Consider the following 18,062-nt stretch of genomic DNA (forward strand, 5'->3'; position numbering starts at 1 on the left):
GTTAATACCAAACGAACTCCGGCTCCGCGGTACGATATCGGCGATATGGTGTTTTTTCAGCAAAATACATCCGAACCACCCGTAACTCTCGGAAGTTGGACTGGAAGAAACTGGGACCGTTTCCCCTCAAAGAAATCATATCGCCATATGCGTACCGAATAGACCTGCCTAGGAGTATGAAAATACACCCCGTCTTCCATGTATCGTTGCTAGACCCCGATGCAAATGATCTTGTCCCGGGGCAAATTCAACCACCACCCCCGCCTATTATCGTTGAACAGGAAGAGGAGTATGCAGTTGAGGAAATCTTGAACTCATGGGGAACAAGAAACAACGGTCTGCAATATTTTGTTAAATGGACAGGCTATACCGACCCTACCTGGCAACCCGCCGCATACCACGATAATACCGCCGCCGTTGATATTTTCCATACACATTACCCCGACAAACCTGGACCGTTGGAAGGAAAGATTAAGGTTAAGACTCGCAGGAGCTCGCGCTTGAAGGGAGGGGCTACTTTCATGGATCGATTAGTGAATACACTGGGTTACGAGGAGTTGGATTAGTCAGAAGGGTTCTATTGGGTTCTACCGGGTTCTGTTGATTGTTAATATATGAGTCACTTTGGATTTGTGATCGCTGGGATTTCCTTGGGTTTATTAGGGGGATTCGTTCTCATTTCTTGTTCTTTTCCTTTTCTTTCTTTACGCAATGTCTTCTGTACCTACGCTGTCTATTACCATACAATATTATCTTCCTCTTCTTTACTCGAGAAGACCACCGCTTCGCTGCCCACTTGTCCCATTGACCCTTACCGACGATAGAGTCCCTCAGGACCCCTATCGCAGGTTCCCTCACCGACCTTTACTACTCCTTCGTACCCTGCGGAAAACTCGCTACTCGCCCCCTTGAGAACGGCGCGTTCAGTACCATGCAGTCATTGAACATTGCACCCGTCCGGTGAGTGACGGTGCCGGGAGTGAACCAGAGAGGGTTACCAAAACTCACAGTGAGTTACCCTACTCAACAGCCTCCAACCACCAACTCCGCCCCTGCAACCACAACCACGACCCCCTGTATGCACATGCCCAATGATGGGAATGGACTCGGGTTGTTCTGTTCAACCCATAGTCATAGAGCCGGGAATTGTGGGGCGATAGTTCTCTGGGAACCTCAAATTCCTTTCCGACATTGCCCTACCACATATGCCTCCGACATTGATGATCGCCACTCATTTACTGGCCACTACTTTATGCTAGGGGAAGGTCTCATCTCTTGGTGCTCTTATAAGTAGTGCTCCGTTCTTACCTCTATATCACGGCCCGACCGCCCCCACCTGCGCTGCCATCGAGAACGCTACGAAATCGAGTTGTTAGGTAAAGGAGTAGGGTGGCTTCAGTTAGGTTGGATATTTTAGGAACACACTCGGAGGATACAGTCAGCACTAAGCGCTTCAGGTTAGGTTGCGGAAAGAAGGATCGGGATCAGTTGTGGGATGTTATTATATTTGTCTGTTATTTCCTTAGGTGTGGCTACGAGGGTTAGTTATTGGGTTATTCTTTGGGGTTTATATTCGAGGCTTCGTTCTCACTATCTGTATTTCTCTTTCTATATTCTTTATGCAACGTCTTCATTCTGTTAGTTAGTAAATTCTATTCTGTTTCGATCGGTATTCAGCCCGATCCCCTGTCCTCATCCTGGAATATATCCCGAGCCGATCATCGCCTCGGTATATGCCTACGTCTTTGTCCTAGCACCCCGCTCCGTTAGATTTCCTAAGTTTTGATCAATTTGGTCATTGACTATTCATGATTCCATATTCTATTTTTCACTCCTATTTACGTCATTACTTGACTTTTTCCTTTCTATTTTACTTTTTATTCACTCACCTCTCCTGCATTTTTGAGCTGCTAGTGGGGTGTTATGTTGGTTTGGGGCTGCTAAGCTCACCAGTTTGTATATCTCTTCACTGCTTATGTAGGTTGTGTACTACTTCCGTTGGGCTTTAACTATAGATTGGTATATGCATTCCCACATTTCCATATCTGTTATTTATTTATTTTCTTGATGTCTCTGGTATTGAGTTTCCCGTATTGGTGTGGTAGTGGATTTCGGTTTTCATAACTCTGTTCTGAAAACCGCTATTTCGATTTGCTACTCGAGTATCGTCTTTAACCCATGTCCTGTTTGCTACCTCTTCTGGTAATATTTCCTTCCTGTTATATCTTTCGCTTCCTGGGTTTGAACACCTGAGGTTAGGTTGGGGTCAAATATAGGAGTTGGAGGTTGAAGGTCGCTTCATCTCATTTGTGTCTGCTGCGTATAGAATTTGAATATCGGACACTGCGGGATTGTAGGTCAGAGACTCACCTGCCATGGTTTTCAACTCTTTATCAAGTTTTATGTGAGTATTTCTCACCTCGCCGGAGCTTTCACTAAGTGAATCGCATTGACTTGGTAAATTTCGTAAACTTATACATGAAAAACATGGATATGTCTTGTTCAAGAATGTATGAATCAAGCTTAGAAACAACTTGCTTGTGTCTCTGTAACCGTTGTATCATAAAGTTGAAATCTTTTTTCTGCCATTCCCTACCTGAATTGATCCCGTAAATCTAATCCACCGCCATCTTTCACTCAATCCAGTTCCCGCTCTAGTTCTGAAAATGTTTAGATAGATGCGGTGAGGACTGATGATAGATGATTGAAATATAGGAGAGATGCAAATATAGGGTTATCTGGGTACCTTCTAAATATGACGATTTGGAAAAGAAATAGTGTGTGTGTATAGAATCGCCAATTTTAAACCTAATCACTCCAGCAAGGCTAGCATTAGAATGAAAGTCGTGTAAGACTGAGCCCACTTGAGCACTTGCGAGAACAATTCCGGTCACGTATAGCCCTATGGCACAGAAACGCATTGTGTAGCCAAACCATCCCGTATTGTAGTTAAACAACTTGCACTGCTGTGGGTATTTTCATTCGTCTCTTTAGTTAAACTACACAATTATGTACTTTATACTATCAGATTGTTCTCAAGGGGGTGAGTAGCGAGTGTTCCGCAGGGTACGAAGGAGGTAAATAGGGGACGGTATGGGAACTCGCAATAGGGGTACTACGGGACTCTAGCGTTGGTAAGGTTCGATGGGGCACGAAGGAAGCGAGGCGGTGGTCTTCTTTAAAGAAAGAAGAGGACGATAATATTGTATAGCAATAAACAGCGTAGATACAGAAGACGTTGCGTAAAGAAAAAAGAAAGAAAAGAACGAGAACAACGAACAACCCCCCTTAATATACTCAAGGAAATCCCAGCGATGACAAATCCAACATGACTCATACATTAACAATCAACAGAACCCGATAGAACCCAGTAGAACCTTTCTGACTAATACAACTCTCCGTAACCCCGTACCTCCACTAGTCGATCCATGAAAGTAGCCCCCCCCTTCAAGCGCGAGCTCCTGCGAGCCTTAACCTTAATCTTGCCTTCCGACGGTCCAGGTTTGTCGGGGTAATATGTATGGAAGATATCGACGGCGGCGGTATTATCGTGGTATGCGGCGGGTTCCCAGGTAGGGTCGGTATAGCCTGTCCATTTAACAAAGTACTGCAGGCCACCATTCCGTGTTTCTCGCGAGTCCAAGATTTCCTCAACTGCATACTCCTCCTCTTGCTCGACGATAACCGGTGGGGGTGGTGGTTGAATTTGCCCCGGTACAGGATCGTTTGCAGCGGGGTCTAGCAATGATACGTGGAAGACAGGGTGCATCTTCATACTCCTAGGCAGGTCGACTCGATACGCATAGGGTGATATAATTTGTTTAACGGGGAACGGTCCCAGCTTCTTCCAGTCCAGCTTCCGGGAGTTACGCGTGGTTCGGATGTTTTTTGCTGAAACAAACACCATATCGCCGATATCGTACCGTGGAGCCGGCGTTCGTTTGGTGTTGACGGCCTGCTCTTGTTGATCTTGTGCCGTGCGGATGTTGGAACGTAGGTACTCATGGAGTTCTTTCATCTTCAAGGCGAAGTCTTTAGCATTGAGACTCGGTGGTGTCCTGTCAAGCGATTTAATCGTCACTGTGAACCGGGGGTGGAATCCATAGTTCGCGAAGAATGGCGTAGCTTTAGTGGATGCGGAGACCTGATTGTTGGCGGAGAATTCTGCCATAGGAAGCCATTTTACCCAATCGTCCTATTGATAAGAGACATACCCACGTAGGTATTGCTCCATGACAGCATTCAGCCTTTCGGTTTGGCCGTCGGTCTCCGGGTGGAAGGCGGTGGAAATCCTTGCCTCGATGTTGAGGTGTTTACAAAGAGCCTTCCAAAACTTAGCTGTAAATTGCGTACCGCGGTCGGAGGTGACGTGTGTGGGTAGCCCGTGGAGCTTCCATATATTTCGCAGGTATAGTCGGGCGACGTCTTCGGAATTGACAGTAGTATTGCAGGGCAGGAAATGTCGCATCTTCGTTAGCCGGTCAACCACTACCATAATTGCATCGTACCCTTCACTTTCCGGTAGGCCAGTAACGAAGTCCATCGATACCTCCTGCCATGGTTGTTCGGAAATCGGTAAAGGTCGAAGTACGCCGAGCTTTCCATGGGTATTGGGTTTGCTTCGTTGACAGGTGTGGCAGTTCCGAACGTAGCGGGCAATATAATTTCGCATGAGGGGCCAGTAGTAGTCCCGGCTGACGAGTTCGAATGTTTTTTCGCGTCCCGGGTGTCCAGCAGAGGCAGCGTCATGGTAAAGTTGGAGGATTCGAAGCTTAAGAGGGTCGTAATCGGGGACATATATGCTGCCTCGGTACAGCAATCGGCCTTCAACCTCGGTGCATTCGGCGAGTGATATATCCTTTGATTGTCGATCGCCTTTATCCCGCATATCCAGTATCTTTTGGGGAAACGGGTCAGCGCTATATCCTTCATCGAATAATTCCTGCAGTGAGGCGTTCTTTTCAGCGGGCTCGTTTGAGAAAGAACCCGCCAACAAACTTAGCTTTGCATCGAGATTCTCCTTCTTCAACACGACTTGACTCTGATGTAATTGTCTTTCATCCCCCTCTCCAGGGAGATCTCCTGATCTTCTTGTCAACGCGTCCGGTTTCCCTCCTTGTTTCCCTGGTCGGTATTTGATAACAAAGTCAAACCGTGACAGGTATTCTGCCCACCGTGCTTGTCTCCGGTTGAGTTGTTTGGTCCTCATAAAGTATTCGAGATTCTTATGATCGGATATGACGGCGATTGGGTGTGCAGCCCCTTCAAGTTCCGGTCGCCACTCCTCAAAAGACCGAATGATTGCCAGTAATTCCTTGTCGTAAATCTCGTAGTTGCATTCGGCGGGGGAGTGCTTTTTCGAGAAGTATGCAACAGGTCGGAGGATACCATTGTCATCGTATTGGGAGAGTACACCGGCGGAGACATAGTCAGATGCGTCGGTTTCCACAGTAATTTCCTTCTCCGGGTCGAAATGAGTAAGAATGGGCGCCGTGGTAAAGGCTCCTTTCAGGGCGTTGAAGGCGGTTTGGGCTTCGGATGTCCATCCAAATGATATATCCTTACGTGTCAGTCTGGTAAGAGGAGAAGCCATTTCCGAGAACCCGCGTATGAATCGGCGGTAAAAGTTAGCAAAACCTAGGAATGCTTGTACATCCTTAACTGTTTTGGGGACGGTCCAATTCTTCACCGTCTCCACTTTCTTTGGGTCCATTTTAATACCATTGGGTTCGATAATCAGGCCGAGATAGGTGGTGCTTTGTGTATGAAATTCACATTTCTCCGGTTTCAGCAGTACTCCATTCCTTTGTAGGGCTTCCAGGACCTTTTCGACGTGTACTTGATGTTCCTCGAAGGTGTCGCTATAAATAAGGATATCGTCAAGGTAGGCTGTGCAGAACATATCAAGGTAATCACGGACGCAATCATTAATGAAATGTTGAAAGGTGGCTGGTGTATTGGTAAGGCCGAAGGGCATTACGGTGTATTCGAAATGTCCGTAACGCGTTCGGAAGGCTGTTTTCCATTCTTCACCCTCAGCCATTCGGATCTGGTTGTACCCTTGGCGAAGGTCAAGTTTGGTGTACCACTTGGCTTTGGAAAGGCGGTCGAGAGTTTCCCGGATGAGTGGCAGCGGGTAGCGATTTTTGACAGTAAGTTCGTTGAGGCCACGATAGTCGACACAGAGGCGGAGTGTTCCATCGGCCTTTTTAACAAATAGGACAGGGGCACCGGCAGGCGAAGAGCTGGCCTGAATGAACCCCTTTTGAAGGTTGTCCTGTATGTATTGTTTCATCACAATGAGTTCTTCGCGGGACATACCATAAAGCGGCCCAAAAGGGGGCTCTTTCTCTCCCTTGAGCGGTATCTTATGATCATAGGGGCGGCGAGGTGGCATCTCTTTGGCGAATTCTTCGTCCATCATTTTATGAAATCTCTTATACCGGGTTGGGACCCGGTTCCTCCAGTCTTGCTTAGGGGCCTCGCCCGTTGCTTGATCTATTTCCTCAATAGTTGTACTAAAGATTTGGAGTTTGTCTCTCCGAGCAAAGCGACAAAGAGCAGCTGAACTGACGAGGTGAAAACGGGGCGGTGGTGCAACCCCTCTAATAGGAACGGGTATCGGGGAAGAGTTGCACTTGCGTTTACAGTACTCGGAGTCGAATAGTATGCTATTATCCTTGAACCGTAATGTTGCATCGTGCAATTGAAGCCAGGGGATTCCGAGGACGAGTGGGTACGAGCCGAGTTTGGTAACAAAGAAGGGGGTAGTTTCATGGTGGGAGTCAATGGATAGCGGCAGATAGCAGAGGTGGGTAATTTGTCCAGAAGATATGGGCCGACCGTCGATGACTTCAAGAGTGCGGGGTGATTTAAGGGGGAGAAATGGGAAGTTGTTATGGCGCGCGAATGTTTCATCAATGAATGCGAATCCGGAGCAACCGGTATCGATCAGTGCGTGAGTTTGAATGGGTATTTTATTGTTTATAATTTTACAAGAAGCAACAAAATGATCCCCATCCAGTTTATCCTCTACAGACGATACCGAGAAGCCAGAGATAGAAAACGCAGACAAAGGAGAAACATTGAAAGGTCCCGGGCAGGGGCCATTAATCAAGCCCGGGACTACTGAAAACCCGACTCAGAGGAGGCGGGACTAGCGACCGGTGGAGCAGCAGGGTCGACGGCCGTATGGCTGGGTGCGAGGAGGGCGCCTCTCATAACCGGTTGGTTACCGCGCGGGCGATTGGCAGAGGGGCAGTTGGCAAAAACATGACCGGGGTTGGCACAGTACATACAGAGATTGTTGTCCCTTCGCCATTGCTTTTCAGCGGCAGAGGTTTTGCGTTGTCCATTGACAAAAGTGTATCGTTGTTCGATGGCAGGGCGTTGAGTAGGGCGGCTTTGGAGAGCGGAAAGATCCATTGGGGCGAGGCCTCCGGCGGTATGAGATGGGTGTGCGACAGCAGCGGGGGCGGTGAATTGTCCCATTGTATTCCGAATGGCCCTTTGTTCAGCTTTGCGGCCCCGAACCTGGTTATCGATTGTCATCAACATGGTGGCATAGGCTTCGACAGTGTTAGGCCTGTCTGTCCGGTAGGTCATAGCGTCCTTCAAGTCCTCTGACAGTCCTTCGGCCAGAGCATCGATCTTGGCTCCCTCGTTATAGTCCAGGTATGCCACGATGCGGAGGAACTGCGAATAATAGGTAGCGAAGTCCCCTTTGCCTTGCTTCAGGGCAATGAGTTGGCGACGGGCGGTACCCCGGGGGTCTGGGTCTCCAAACGAGGCTTCCAGGTGGGCAACAAAGGCGGTGACGGAGGAGAAGGGGGCGGCAGGGTTAGCGTTGACGAGTGGAACGACCTGGTCAAGGGCCCTTCCTTCCAAGCGACTGACTGCATAGATGACCTTTGCTGCCTCGTTTCGGAACCGATCGTGGTTGACTTCAAGTTTCATTCGAAGTTGGGTGGTGAACCCGGGGAGCTTGGTGCGGGTGCCATCGAATTTTTCAGGGTCTGGGAACTTTTCGGACCTGAAGGCGGGGGCAGGAGCAGGTGGGGGAGCAGCGGCAACGGGGACAGCGACGGTAGGGGCGGGGGCAGCACGGGCGACGTTGAGGTCGAGGTTGAGCTGGTTTATCTACTCCTTGAGGTTGTCAATGGTTTCATTAGCGGCGGTGAGTTGTGCATGGAGGGTGTCCCTTTGGAGGCGGACGCGCTGGACGAGGGTGGGGATGTTATCGAATAGTTCAGTAGAGTCGGCCTCATACATCTGTCTGAATGCTTCTACATCGTTGGGTGCGGCCCATACAGGTGGGTCGGGGGTGGACATGTCGTACGGTGCGGATGACGACGCAACGTAATCTCAAGGGGGTGAGTAGCGAGTGTTCCGCAGGGTACGAAGGAGGTAAATAGGGGACGGTATGGGAACTCGCAATAGGGGTACTACGGGACTCTAGCGTTGGTAAGGTTCGATGGGGCACGAAGGAAGCGAGGCGGTGGTCTTCTTTAAAGAAAGAAGAGGACGATAATATTGTATAGCAATAAACAGCGTAGATACAGAAGACGTTGCGTAAAGAAAAAAGAAAGAAAAGAACGAGAACAACGAACAACCCCCCTTAATATACTCAAGGAAATCCCAGCGATGACAAATCCAACATGACTCATACATTAACAATCAACAGAACCCGATAGAACCCAGTAGAACCTTTCTGACTAATACAACTCTCCGTAACCCCGTACCTCCACTAGTCGATCCATGAAAATTGTGTTGTCAAACCACCCAGTGGTGTATTTTGCACTAACAGATAGTGTACCTTACATCAACAGGGAGTGTAAATATCAATACTACGATATGGGTGAATATGTAAAAATGTAAAATAACTATGAATCAAACTGTATACCCCCTATTATCGATGATACTTAAATCAAGACTCTAGCCATCAAGCCACCATTATGGTTCATGATCTCTACCGGTAATTATATCACCTTAGGCTCGTGACACTGTCTTGATAGAGAAAATTTCGATGAAAAATAGTATACTCCAAGTGCACCATAGGTACATATGTATGTAATTTTAGAGCAATTTTGCGAACTTAATTTTGACTTGCGGACAAAAAAAAAAAAAAAAAAAAAACAGAGAGAGAGAAAGTCGGTGGAGTGTGGTGTAATTAAACCATAGATATCTGACACGGGAAATATTGTGGTGTAATTACACTCCACGGGGTTAATAATTTAACTAGTATACAGTACATACACCACATTGTGGTTTAATAACACCAAACAGTGGTTTAACTTACACCACACCTGTGTGCTTGGTTGTACCACAGGGTAGCGCTATCTCCATTATTACAGGCAGGCGAGTTAGATCAAATTTAGTGCTTTTGCCGCAGATCTAGCTAAACGAAGGAAATCCTCCAGATAACCGGAGGATTGGTGTCGGGTACGTAGGGTTGTGTAGAGAGTATGGAATCGGAATACACAGTGCGACTGACCCCGCGTGTTCGGAGTAGCAATTATTCAGGGCACGGCCCACCATTGGTTGCGGCGTTCTGACGCCCCAATACATCCAACAAGCCGAGAGATCTTGGCAGCAACGGCCTCACGAAATTTCTCAGGACTTGTACAGTGTATAATTAATTAACGCGCGAGTAGACACCACTGGTAAATCAAGTTCGCAACTCGATATGCCAAAACTCAACGCTCCGAGTTCTTTGCTGCCCCGTACGGACCCTCTGCATGGGACTCTCATTCCCTCACCGCAAAATCCATTCGCTATCCCGAATTTCAACTACCAGTTTTTTGCAAATCCATTTTTGGTACTCTCCACACACCCGTAGTCACCACATGCCCCCCCGTGAGTGCGTCTACTGTAGACACTCACGGCCCGGACAAGAAATTCATATTCCTATCTCAATACATACCTCCGTATCCCTTAGTCTCTCAATATATGGTGACCCTTCCTCGTGGAGGCCAAAAGGTGTGGCTCCTCTAACAAATTCACTGATATCGTTATCAGTTATTGAATCTGAATCAATCTCTCGCCAACTTACTGTGGCTTTTGGCCCCCACGAAAAAGGGTCAGCGTTGACAGACTAGGCCGTGATAGTAAATCCAGGGTTAGGTTTTCTAGGCATGGTGAACATATCCCACGGCCGCGGTCTATGGGTGTTTTTCCACCACCACAGAGTTAATTGCAAGAGTGTGTTCCTTACCAAGTGGGGGGATAAGTGATTTAAACATCTGAGCTTTCTGTGTATTCCCCCCCGGGGGGGGGGGGGGGGGTGGACGCTACAAATTCTCACTTTCTCTACAAGAGTACCCATACAACAAATCCCCAATATTTCTACACCCAACGACCCTACAAAACCGGCGGGACCGGGCACTGGTATCGTTATAGCCCGTGTATAAATCCTTATCTCAAAGAGTGTACTGCACTACTTAAGTTTGCGATGTGGAGTGGACATGGTCGATAAAGAGATGGCTTGATACGGATGCACATATATATAGATCTAGCATGAGTATATTCCTACTTTTCAACATCTCATTAATCTCTCCCAAAACACCGCCACAACAAAACATGTCTTCATCCCACATTACCAAAATCCCACACTCCAATCATTACCCCCCTCCCCCGGCTTCCCAAACCACCTCACCGCTGGCACTCAATCGGTATCGGATTAAACCAACTAAACACACAATGCGGATCCCACTCCTTCTTGAGCTTCTTCAGCTTCTCCTGGCGCCACTCGTCATACCCATACATTGCGCCAAAGCCCTCGGTGCCGCTCGCATAGTTCATGTACAGCGCCGGGCGCGGAAACCCGCTGCTCGCATGCATGATTGCCATGGCCTCAAACAGCCAGTCCTCGGCCTCGTCCGCCCGCGCATCGTCCGTATACCCCGCATTCATCAGGCTATCAACCCGCATGTTAGCAAGTCCCTGTGGTCCAGATGGAGGGTTTGGGGGGGGGGGGGGGGAAGGACATACATAACGCCCGTCTCAGCGCGCCACGGATACGCCGTGCTGTCGGGGTCAACCTTCTGCACGCCCTTGACCGAGTACGACTCAAAGACCATCCTGGCGGCGCCCGCGCCCGGCCTGGCCGCGAAGTTCTTGTACTTCTCAAACACCTCCAGGATTGCCGTGGTGTTGTAGCGCGTCGTCGCCACCCCGGCAATGCGCTTCCGTGCGCGGTTGCCGCACGCAAAGTCGCCCGTGCCGGTGAGGCCGCGGCCGTTGACGGACGCCCACGGGAGCACGGCCTCGATGGCGGAGATGTAGGGGATGTGGCCAAAGGCGGAGGCGAACTGCGCCTTTGCGGTGGCCTCGGGCTCAGAGGAGACAAAGTTCAGGACCATTCGCGGCTGGGGGCGTTATTAGTATATATATATATATATGGCTGACCATGTTTGGAGAGATGGGGGTGGGGAGTGGGGGGGGGAGACGAACAGTGCTAGAATTAGTGTCCATCAAGACGTTGAGCAGTGCGCTGTAATCGGCCGGAACTTTGAAGTTGTTCATGGCCTCAAACATCTCGGTCATATGCACGGTATCGTACATCACATTCGTCGTGTACTGCATCCCCCCGTTCGCGGCGTCGTAGATCTTGTATGTAGCCTCCGTGATGATGCCGAAATTGTGGCCCGCACCGCGCAGCGCCCAGAACAGGTCCGGGTGCGAGGTGTCCGAAACGGTGATCATCTCGCCGGTGGCCGTGGTCAGGCGGACAGACAGGATGTTGTCCGCCATGAGCCCATGGCGGCCCTGCAGACGGCCATGCCCGCCGCCGAGAGAGGCGCCCAGGAAGCCAACGCAGTCGCAGGTCCCGGTGGCTGCGATGGTTTGGTTAGCGGGGGCCCGGCTAGAATCGAAGCAATATCATATCGAATCGGGTGTGCATGTATTGTATGTACTCACTTGTTTCCTTCCCGACGGCCTGCAGCGCGGGCATGACATCGCCGACACTGACACCGCCCCCGACTGTCACGGTGTTGGCCTCGGTGTCGACGGTGATGTTTTTGAGCGTGGAGATGTCGATCATGATTGCGTTGCGGGTACGGCTGAGGGTCCGGGACCAGGCATGGCGGCGGTTCCCAGCGAGGATCTCGCGGGAGTGTGAATTTGCATACTTGATCTGTCGAGCGAGAGTGTCAGCAATGCCATCCGTGGGGGGGATCAATGGCCGGGGTGCCCTACGATAACGCTGACATCTTCGGGGGTGCCGACGCTGATGAAGGCGCTGAGATCCGGCACCGAGGTCCGCGAGTAGCGGATCGTCATCTCTTCAAACTGGGTGCTGTTGGTCATGCTGCGCATGTAGATGCGCGCCCTTGGGGAGAGGAGCGGGGCCAGGTCGGTGGCTGTAGTGTCATGGCCATTATACTGGTCGGAGTTACATGTCTGGCCATGGGCTCCGGCGAAGAGAGCCACAGCAGCTGTAGCAAGAGCGGCTGCAAAGAACCTCATATTGGCGGGCAAAGTGATGGATGGTGAATTGGAGGAATTAAGGCCGGGGGAGCACCGCTCAAAGATATATCAGTACAGTATACCATGGGTCCCCCACCCGCACTCTGCCCCGATATGTGCTCGAGACATTGTAAATATTCATAGAGTAGGTACGTGGATTGTCGCACCCGGGCCGAAGAGATCTGATCCAACTACCGGCAGCTGATCATTGGCAGGGCAGAAGAGGGCCACCGCCGATCATTGGCTGGCTGCGACTGCGACTAGTCGGGCGCCTGGCCAATTGCGAGCCCGTGCCTACTAGTTGTCCCAACGCGGTAGAGCCTGGCTGTCGAGCATTCCCGTGTTGGTGAGGGGAATACGAGGGACTCTGGTACTGCTGCACCAAAGAACACGGCGAGTACTCCTCCATTTGTGCCACGACATTCTGACCTCTCTCCCGTGTGTGTTCAGCCCACGCGTTTGTAACAGAGTAGAGTACTTTAACCATGATCTGCCGTCTGTCTGCGGTTACATGCAAGGAGCAGGCAACCTATTCTACATGTAGAGTACATACAGCCACTCTACAAAAGTGTTCGTGATTCAGATTTCGCAGTGACATTTCTCCATATATAATCGTTGCGGACCATCAAACCCCCCCCCCCCCCCCCAAACCAGAAGACTTTTCCAGTGACCAATGGCGCCCAGAATTAATGTAGAATAAGATCAATGACTTACCTACTTTTATATATAGTCACGAACTATACTATATCTTTTTCGTTGTTTTGAATCTCAACATTAATAACATCATTACGGGTGCGCCACACTGCGCACTGACATTAAAGCTAAATCACGAACACTTTTGCCTGTACATATGTAGAGTACATGGATGCAGTCAGCCGGCGAGGATATATGCTTATATATAGCGCCTAGGCCTGGGTGATCCGCGCGATGCCGGCACAGTCTTGATTTCACCCTGTGTTTGTGGACCAGAGTGACACTAATCGAGCCCTCACAAAAGTACTCTACACACACATGTGACATCATGGGGTAACGGGTTGGGTAATAGATTTGTGTTCATCCTGCCTTAGGCTCTGTGGGTAACAGAGTCTAAAATGTATGCTCGTGTCTTCTTCAGCCTTGGATGTCTCACCTCGCTCGCAAGGGTGTTCAAGACGTTGTCTTTTAACCTCCAGAGAGTCGAGCCGTTGCCCACTGCGGCGTCTGGTGGGTACCGCCGTCAGTCAATACGTAGTTCCCTACTCTAGACCTTCTGCTGATCATACATATACCCAACCCACATTCGCGGTCGTCAGCCCGATCGTGGTTGTGAGACTCGTATGTATTCTAGTCTTAAGTTTAGATTTGTAATCTACTCTACCTGGCCTCCGATCTGTAGACACCCCGCCATTTGGGGACGGCGCGGCAAAACGGCAGGGAGAGATTGCGCATTCTTGGTTACTACAGATTGGGGCTCTTAGCTGTTTCCTTTGCACGTCTTGATCATGCACTTTATCTACTACGTCCTGACCCATAATCATATGGCACAGCGATGTATTGTGTGCTTTGATGTGACTTTAGGGATAGTACCGTATTATCGTTGCGCCCCAGCAGAGTTAGACCAACCAGAGGCACCCCAGTTTGAATTGGACGTCAATTCTGCAGAGTAGAATACCCCTGCTGCATCAAAATGAGATTTCTCGGCATAACCCACCATCCTTCCCCTCGGGTTTTCTCTATCAGTGCCTAGTGCCTTGATCGGGCGGCAGAGGTTGGGACGTTGCAGAAGAGTAAGAGGTCCGCTCAATACACTAGGCCTATTTAGTCCTAGCTTACCTAATATCTTGAGCCCTCAGCTCTGCTTCCTGCTTCTCCGGTCTGATTGCCAGAGGCCATACACTACCAATACTAGATAAATATATGTTAATCCTTGGCCATGGGTGCGTGAGTGTTCGTCGACCTCGAACACCAACGTTAATTGGGGTGAAAAGAAGGACGCATCCTCGTAAGAGGCTTCGATTCAGTAAAAATGGGGTTTGGAATCAAGTAATCCCTGAAGCAATTGGAGAATCAGGTCGGAGAAACCGAGGGGTGTCCATTCGACCCCGAGGGGTAAGGAGACTTAGATTTAGATTTCTTTATATTGTTTCAAAGTATAAGAATTATCACAAAACCGCCACAAACACAAACACAAAAAAAAAAAAATGGGAAAAGAAACAAAAGCTTAACCAAAAATCCAATAAACCCGCCCCTGCGCAATCAGGGAAAAGAAAACTGTAAACGAAACCTTGCTAAGATCAATCTCCCTCCTTCTCACCTCCCTCGTCTTACTACTCCAGTAACTCTGTACGCGTTACGGCGTACCAAAACTTGGGTTGCGGAAAGGAGAATATTAGATTGGTTATTAGGTTTCAGTATGTTCTTTGGGTTGCTGTTACATGAGTTATGAGTCATACGGACAGGATTAGGAAAGTATATATGTATGGGTTGTTGTTATGGTTTCTCTTCTTCCCTTTCTCTCTTTACGCAAACTTCCTGTTTCCATCCTCGCTGCTAACTTGAATTCTATAGTTCTTCCTTCCTTCTGTATCAGGTCATTTGCGATACTATTCTCACACTACGTTACGCAAGTTCGGACACCCATATCCCAGGATACAGGTCAGCCACTTGAGTTAACAGGATCAGCAAGCTCCGCTATTTCCCAGGGAGCAGAGCCCACATCCTGGCGCGAAGCTTGCGCCCTGAGCGCCTGGTGCGTCCGATGCTGCCAGAGGATAGCACTTCCGCCAGGCTCCGCCAGGCGATATCGCTTACGTCAGTAGAGCACTCGCCAATGCTTTCCTCACCAGGCAGCGCCAGGAGATACTGCTCATCTCAGGAGAGCACTCGCCAATGCCCTTTCCGTCAGGCACCACCAGGCTATACACTTCACGCCTGGAGAGCACTCGCCAATGCCCTTTCACCACGCCCCGCCAGGATATACCCTTCATATCTCGAAAGTACTCGCCAACGCCCTCTTCGGCAGGCGCCGACAGGCTCTACTTTTCACGCCTGGAGAGTACTCGTCAACGCCCTCTTCGTCAGGCACCGATCGGGGATATCACCTGCATCCAGAGACCACCTGCCAATGCTCTCTTCGCCAAGCTCCTTGGAAGAATATTACTCGTCTCCGGAGGGCACTCGCCAATGCTCTCTCTACTCCGTCAGTGGATATCACCCACATCTGGAAAACACTCCCCAATGCTCTCTTTACCCATCTCCGCCAAATGAATTGACTCACGTCGGAGATTATTGGGCAATTCCTTCTTCGCCTTGCTTTGCAGGAGATATTCCTCATGTTCAGAGAGCATTCGTTAATGATCTCTTTGCCAGGCTCTGCCAGGAGATACCACCTGCGTCCAGAGAGCGCTCGACAATGCTCCCACTGTCACGTTCCATCAGGGTGGGTGTTACTCGTATAGGGAGACCACTCGCTAATGTGCTCTTTGCCAGACTCTGCCAGGGGATATTACCCACGTCCAGAGAGCACTCAATAATGCTCCCATCACCAGGCTCCTCCAAACGAATTGACTCACGTCTGTCAGCACCACGAATGCTCCCGCAAATGCTTTCAGAGCACTCACCAATGCTCATAGAGCTACCAACGCATCCGTGGTAATACCACCCAAGGTGAGGCAAACCCTCACTTAGACCTCTTTGAATTGATATGCTTTCGTCAAAGGCTGGTTAGGCACCACCAGTCCCTCAAATGATATCTCGCGTGGGTATCCTTCACGCCGCTGTATGGTCAGTCGCGGGATACTGATACGAGTACTGTCATGTATACTGGTGATGACTACTAAACCTTTGACGAAAGTCTATGTATCTGTCGATTCGTGAAAGGCAAAAGCCTTGAGGTTGAGGCCATGGAACGGCTCGTCTGAAAAGCTCAATGTGCATGTATAAGCAGCAAACATGAACTAGAAAAAGGTGCAGGATGACTTTACTGATCGGAAGACCAATGCCTGCCTACCGCGCCCTCCTGGAGTGGGCTTGCTGGATAGTCAGACTCAGATACTGAGCGGCTGAAACTTTACCTCCTTCTTCCAATCCGAATGCTTAGCAGAAAGACATGAATTTTGAATTAGAGAGTCCAATTGTGGCTAACTTTCCTAGAGCACTCACGAATGCCCTTACAGTATTCACTATAGAGCCCTCACGACAGCCTTGGGAGAATTCAAATTAGAGCACTCACGACTGCTCTCACAGCATTCAACTAAATTTATTCAACGTACGCAAGTCTATCCTAGTATTCACCAACCAATTGCCAGCCTCCGCCTCAAACAAATGGGCCATTCCCAATATACTCCGAATATTCACGACCCACATCCTCTTCCTCCTCCTCCTACAGACCCTCAGCAGCCCGTGTGAGCTATCAGCAATACCACGATCCTTTGCTTTGAGCAGCTCTACTATACATAACCTATGGGCTCACCCCGTACTGTCTCGCACCTTGAACAAAGCCTCCACACGTCCTGGTAAGCGTCCCCGAAATACTCCCCACTCCCCTGAGAAGGCTATCAACACCCATACCTAGTCCTTTCTTATTTTCCCCTTCCTAAAAGATGCGTTTCCAGTACACCTAATGTTGTGGACCTCGTACACCTCAGGTCTGTGGAAGATTGGTATCGGAACCTGCAAACATGTGAACATCTCCATCCAGCACTCTAAAATGCTTTCAGAGCTCCCGACGAAGCTTTGAGAGCATCCCGCATCCTCCGCATACTCTTTTATCAGGCGGTACAACGTGGTATGGCTTATTTGCAGTGCATCTGCAATATTGAAAAGTCTTTCCGATTTCGTGGAGGGGTTGCAATGACGTTTTAGAGGCAGTCGGCCTTCTACTATCGGTCGTTCATTTGGCCTTTTTCTACGATCTTCGATTTTGAAAATCTCAAGTAATTCCTTTAGGTTATCTCGATGGCTCCAAAGAATGTCGTCAGTGCTCTCAGGACCCCCAACGATGTCTTTTAGGTTCAGAATCCGAATCTCTAAAGCCAATCGTCGCCCCCCATAGTCCAGTATCTGCATCGCAGCATCGACCTTGTTCGATGCTCTCTATGCCTCTTTTACCTGACGCATATGGGCGAGCTCGCTGATGTCGGTGGAGTACTGAGGAATGCTACCAAAGCGCTCGACATGTTCCCGATAGTGCGTTAACACGTGCAATTTGATGAAGTTGAAGTGAGACCTTTCCCGGATCTCACGGATCTCCTCTAAGCATCGCTGAGTGCTCTGGGAGCCTGCACCGCTCAGGCTCAATGCTTTCATCCGATGTCTCGCATCCTTTAACATCCTCTCGTATGCCTGGAATTCTAAAAAGATATCCTCGTGTTTATAGAAATCCTCCAGATAGCTCTCCATATAGTTCAATGTACTCGTCTCAAGGGGACGAGTAGCAAGTATTGCGCAGGGTACGAAGGGGGTAGTAGAGGTCAGTGTGGGAGCCTGCAGTAGGGGTCTTGAGGGATTCTAGCATTGGTAAGGGTCAACGGGACAAGGGAACTAGCGGCGGGGTGGTCTTCTGGAGTAAAGAAGAGGAAGTAATATTATATATAATAATAGACAGGGTAGGTACA

General features: G+C 49.4%; 5 protein-coding genes across 5 annotated transcripts; 1 reads left to right on the forward strand and 4 right to left on the reverse strand.

Annotated features, from left to right (window-relative positions):
* Positions 1-176: 176 nt before the first annotated feature.
* H6S33_008818 (uncharacterized protein) lies at positions 177-566 on the forward strand (the record flags this gene model as incomplete). The annotated part of the gene is made up of 1 exon (XM_044840160.1): positions 177-566. The coding sequence occupies one exon, from the start codon at positions 177-179 to the stop codon at positions 564-566; it is 390 nt and encodes a 129-aa protein (XP_044687674.1).
* A 2,819-nt stretch (positions 567-3,385) lies between these two features.
* H6S33_008819 (uncharacterized protein) lies at positions 3,386-7,032 on the reverse strand (the record flags this gene model as incomplete). Its single annotated transcript, XM_044840161.1, has 2 exons — positions 3,386-4,164; positions 4,219-7,032. Coding segments are annotated over 2 exons (3,593 nt in total), but the record flags the coding sequence as incomplete, so codon positions are not given.
* Positions 7,033-7,136: 104 nt separating this feature from the next.
* Positions 7,137-8,331, reverse strand: H6S33_008820 (uncharacterized protein; the record flags this gene model as incomplete). The annotated part of the gene is made up of 2 exons (XM_044840163.1): positions 7,137-8,139; positions 8,215-8,331. Coding segments are annotated over 2 exons (1,120 nt in total), but the record flags the coding sequence as incomplete, so codon positions are not given.
* A 2,319-nt stretch (positions 8,332-10,650) lies between these two features.
* Positions 10,651-12,468, reverse strand: H6S33_008821 (uncharacterized protein; the record flags this gene model as incomplete). Its single annotated transcript, XM_044840164.1, has 5 exons — positions 10,651-10,915; positions 10,990-11,366; positions 11,452-11,834; positions 11,920-12,136; positions 12,199-12,468. The coding sequence occupies 5 exons, from the start codon at positions 12,466-12,468 to the stop codon at positions 10,651-10,653; spliced, it is 1,512 nt and encodes a 503-aa protein (XP_044687677.1).
* A 4,548-nt stretch (positions 12,469-17,016) lies between these two features.
* On the reverse strand, positions 17,017-17,847 carry H6S33_008822 (uncharacterized protein; the record flags this gene model as incomplete). The annotated part of the gene is made up of 2 exons (XM_044840165.1): positions 17,017-17,508; positions 17,557-17,847. 2 exons carry the CDS (start codon positions 17,845-17,847, stop codon positions 17,017-17,019), a joined length of 783 nt encoding a protein of 260 aa, XP_044687678.1.
* Positions 17,848-18,062: the final 215 nt, after the last annotated feature.

The sequence above is a fragment of the Morchella sextelata genome (assembly GCF_020137385.1).
Source record: "Morchella sextelata strain SCLS chromosome Unknown scls_28, whole genome shotgun sequence".
In the NCBI taxonomy this organism is placed as follows: Eukaryota; Fungi; Ascomycota; class Pezizomycetes; order Pezizales; family Morchellaceae; genus Morchella; species Morchella sextelata.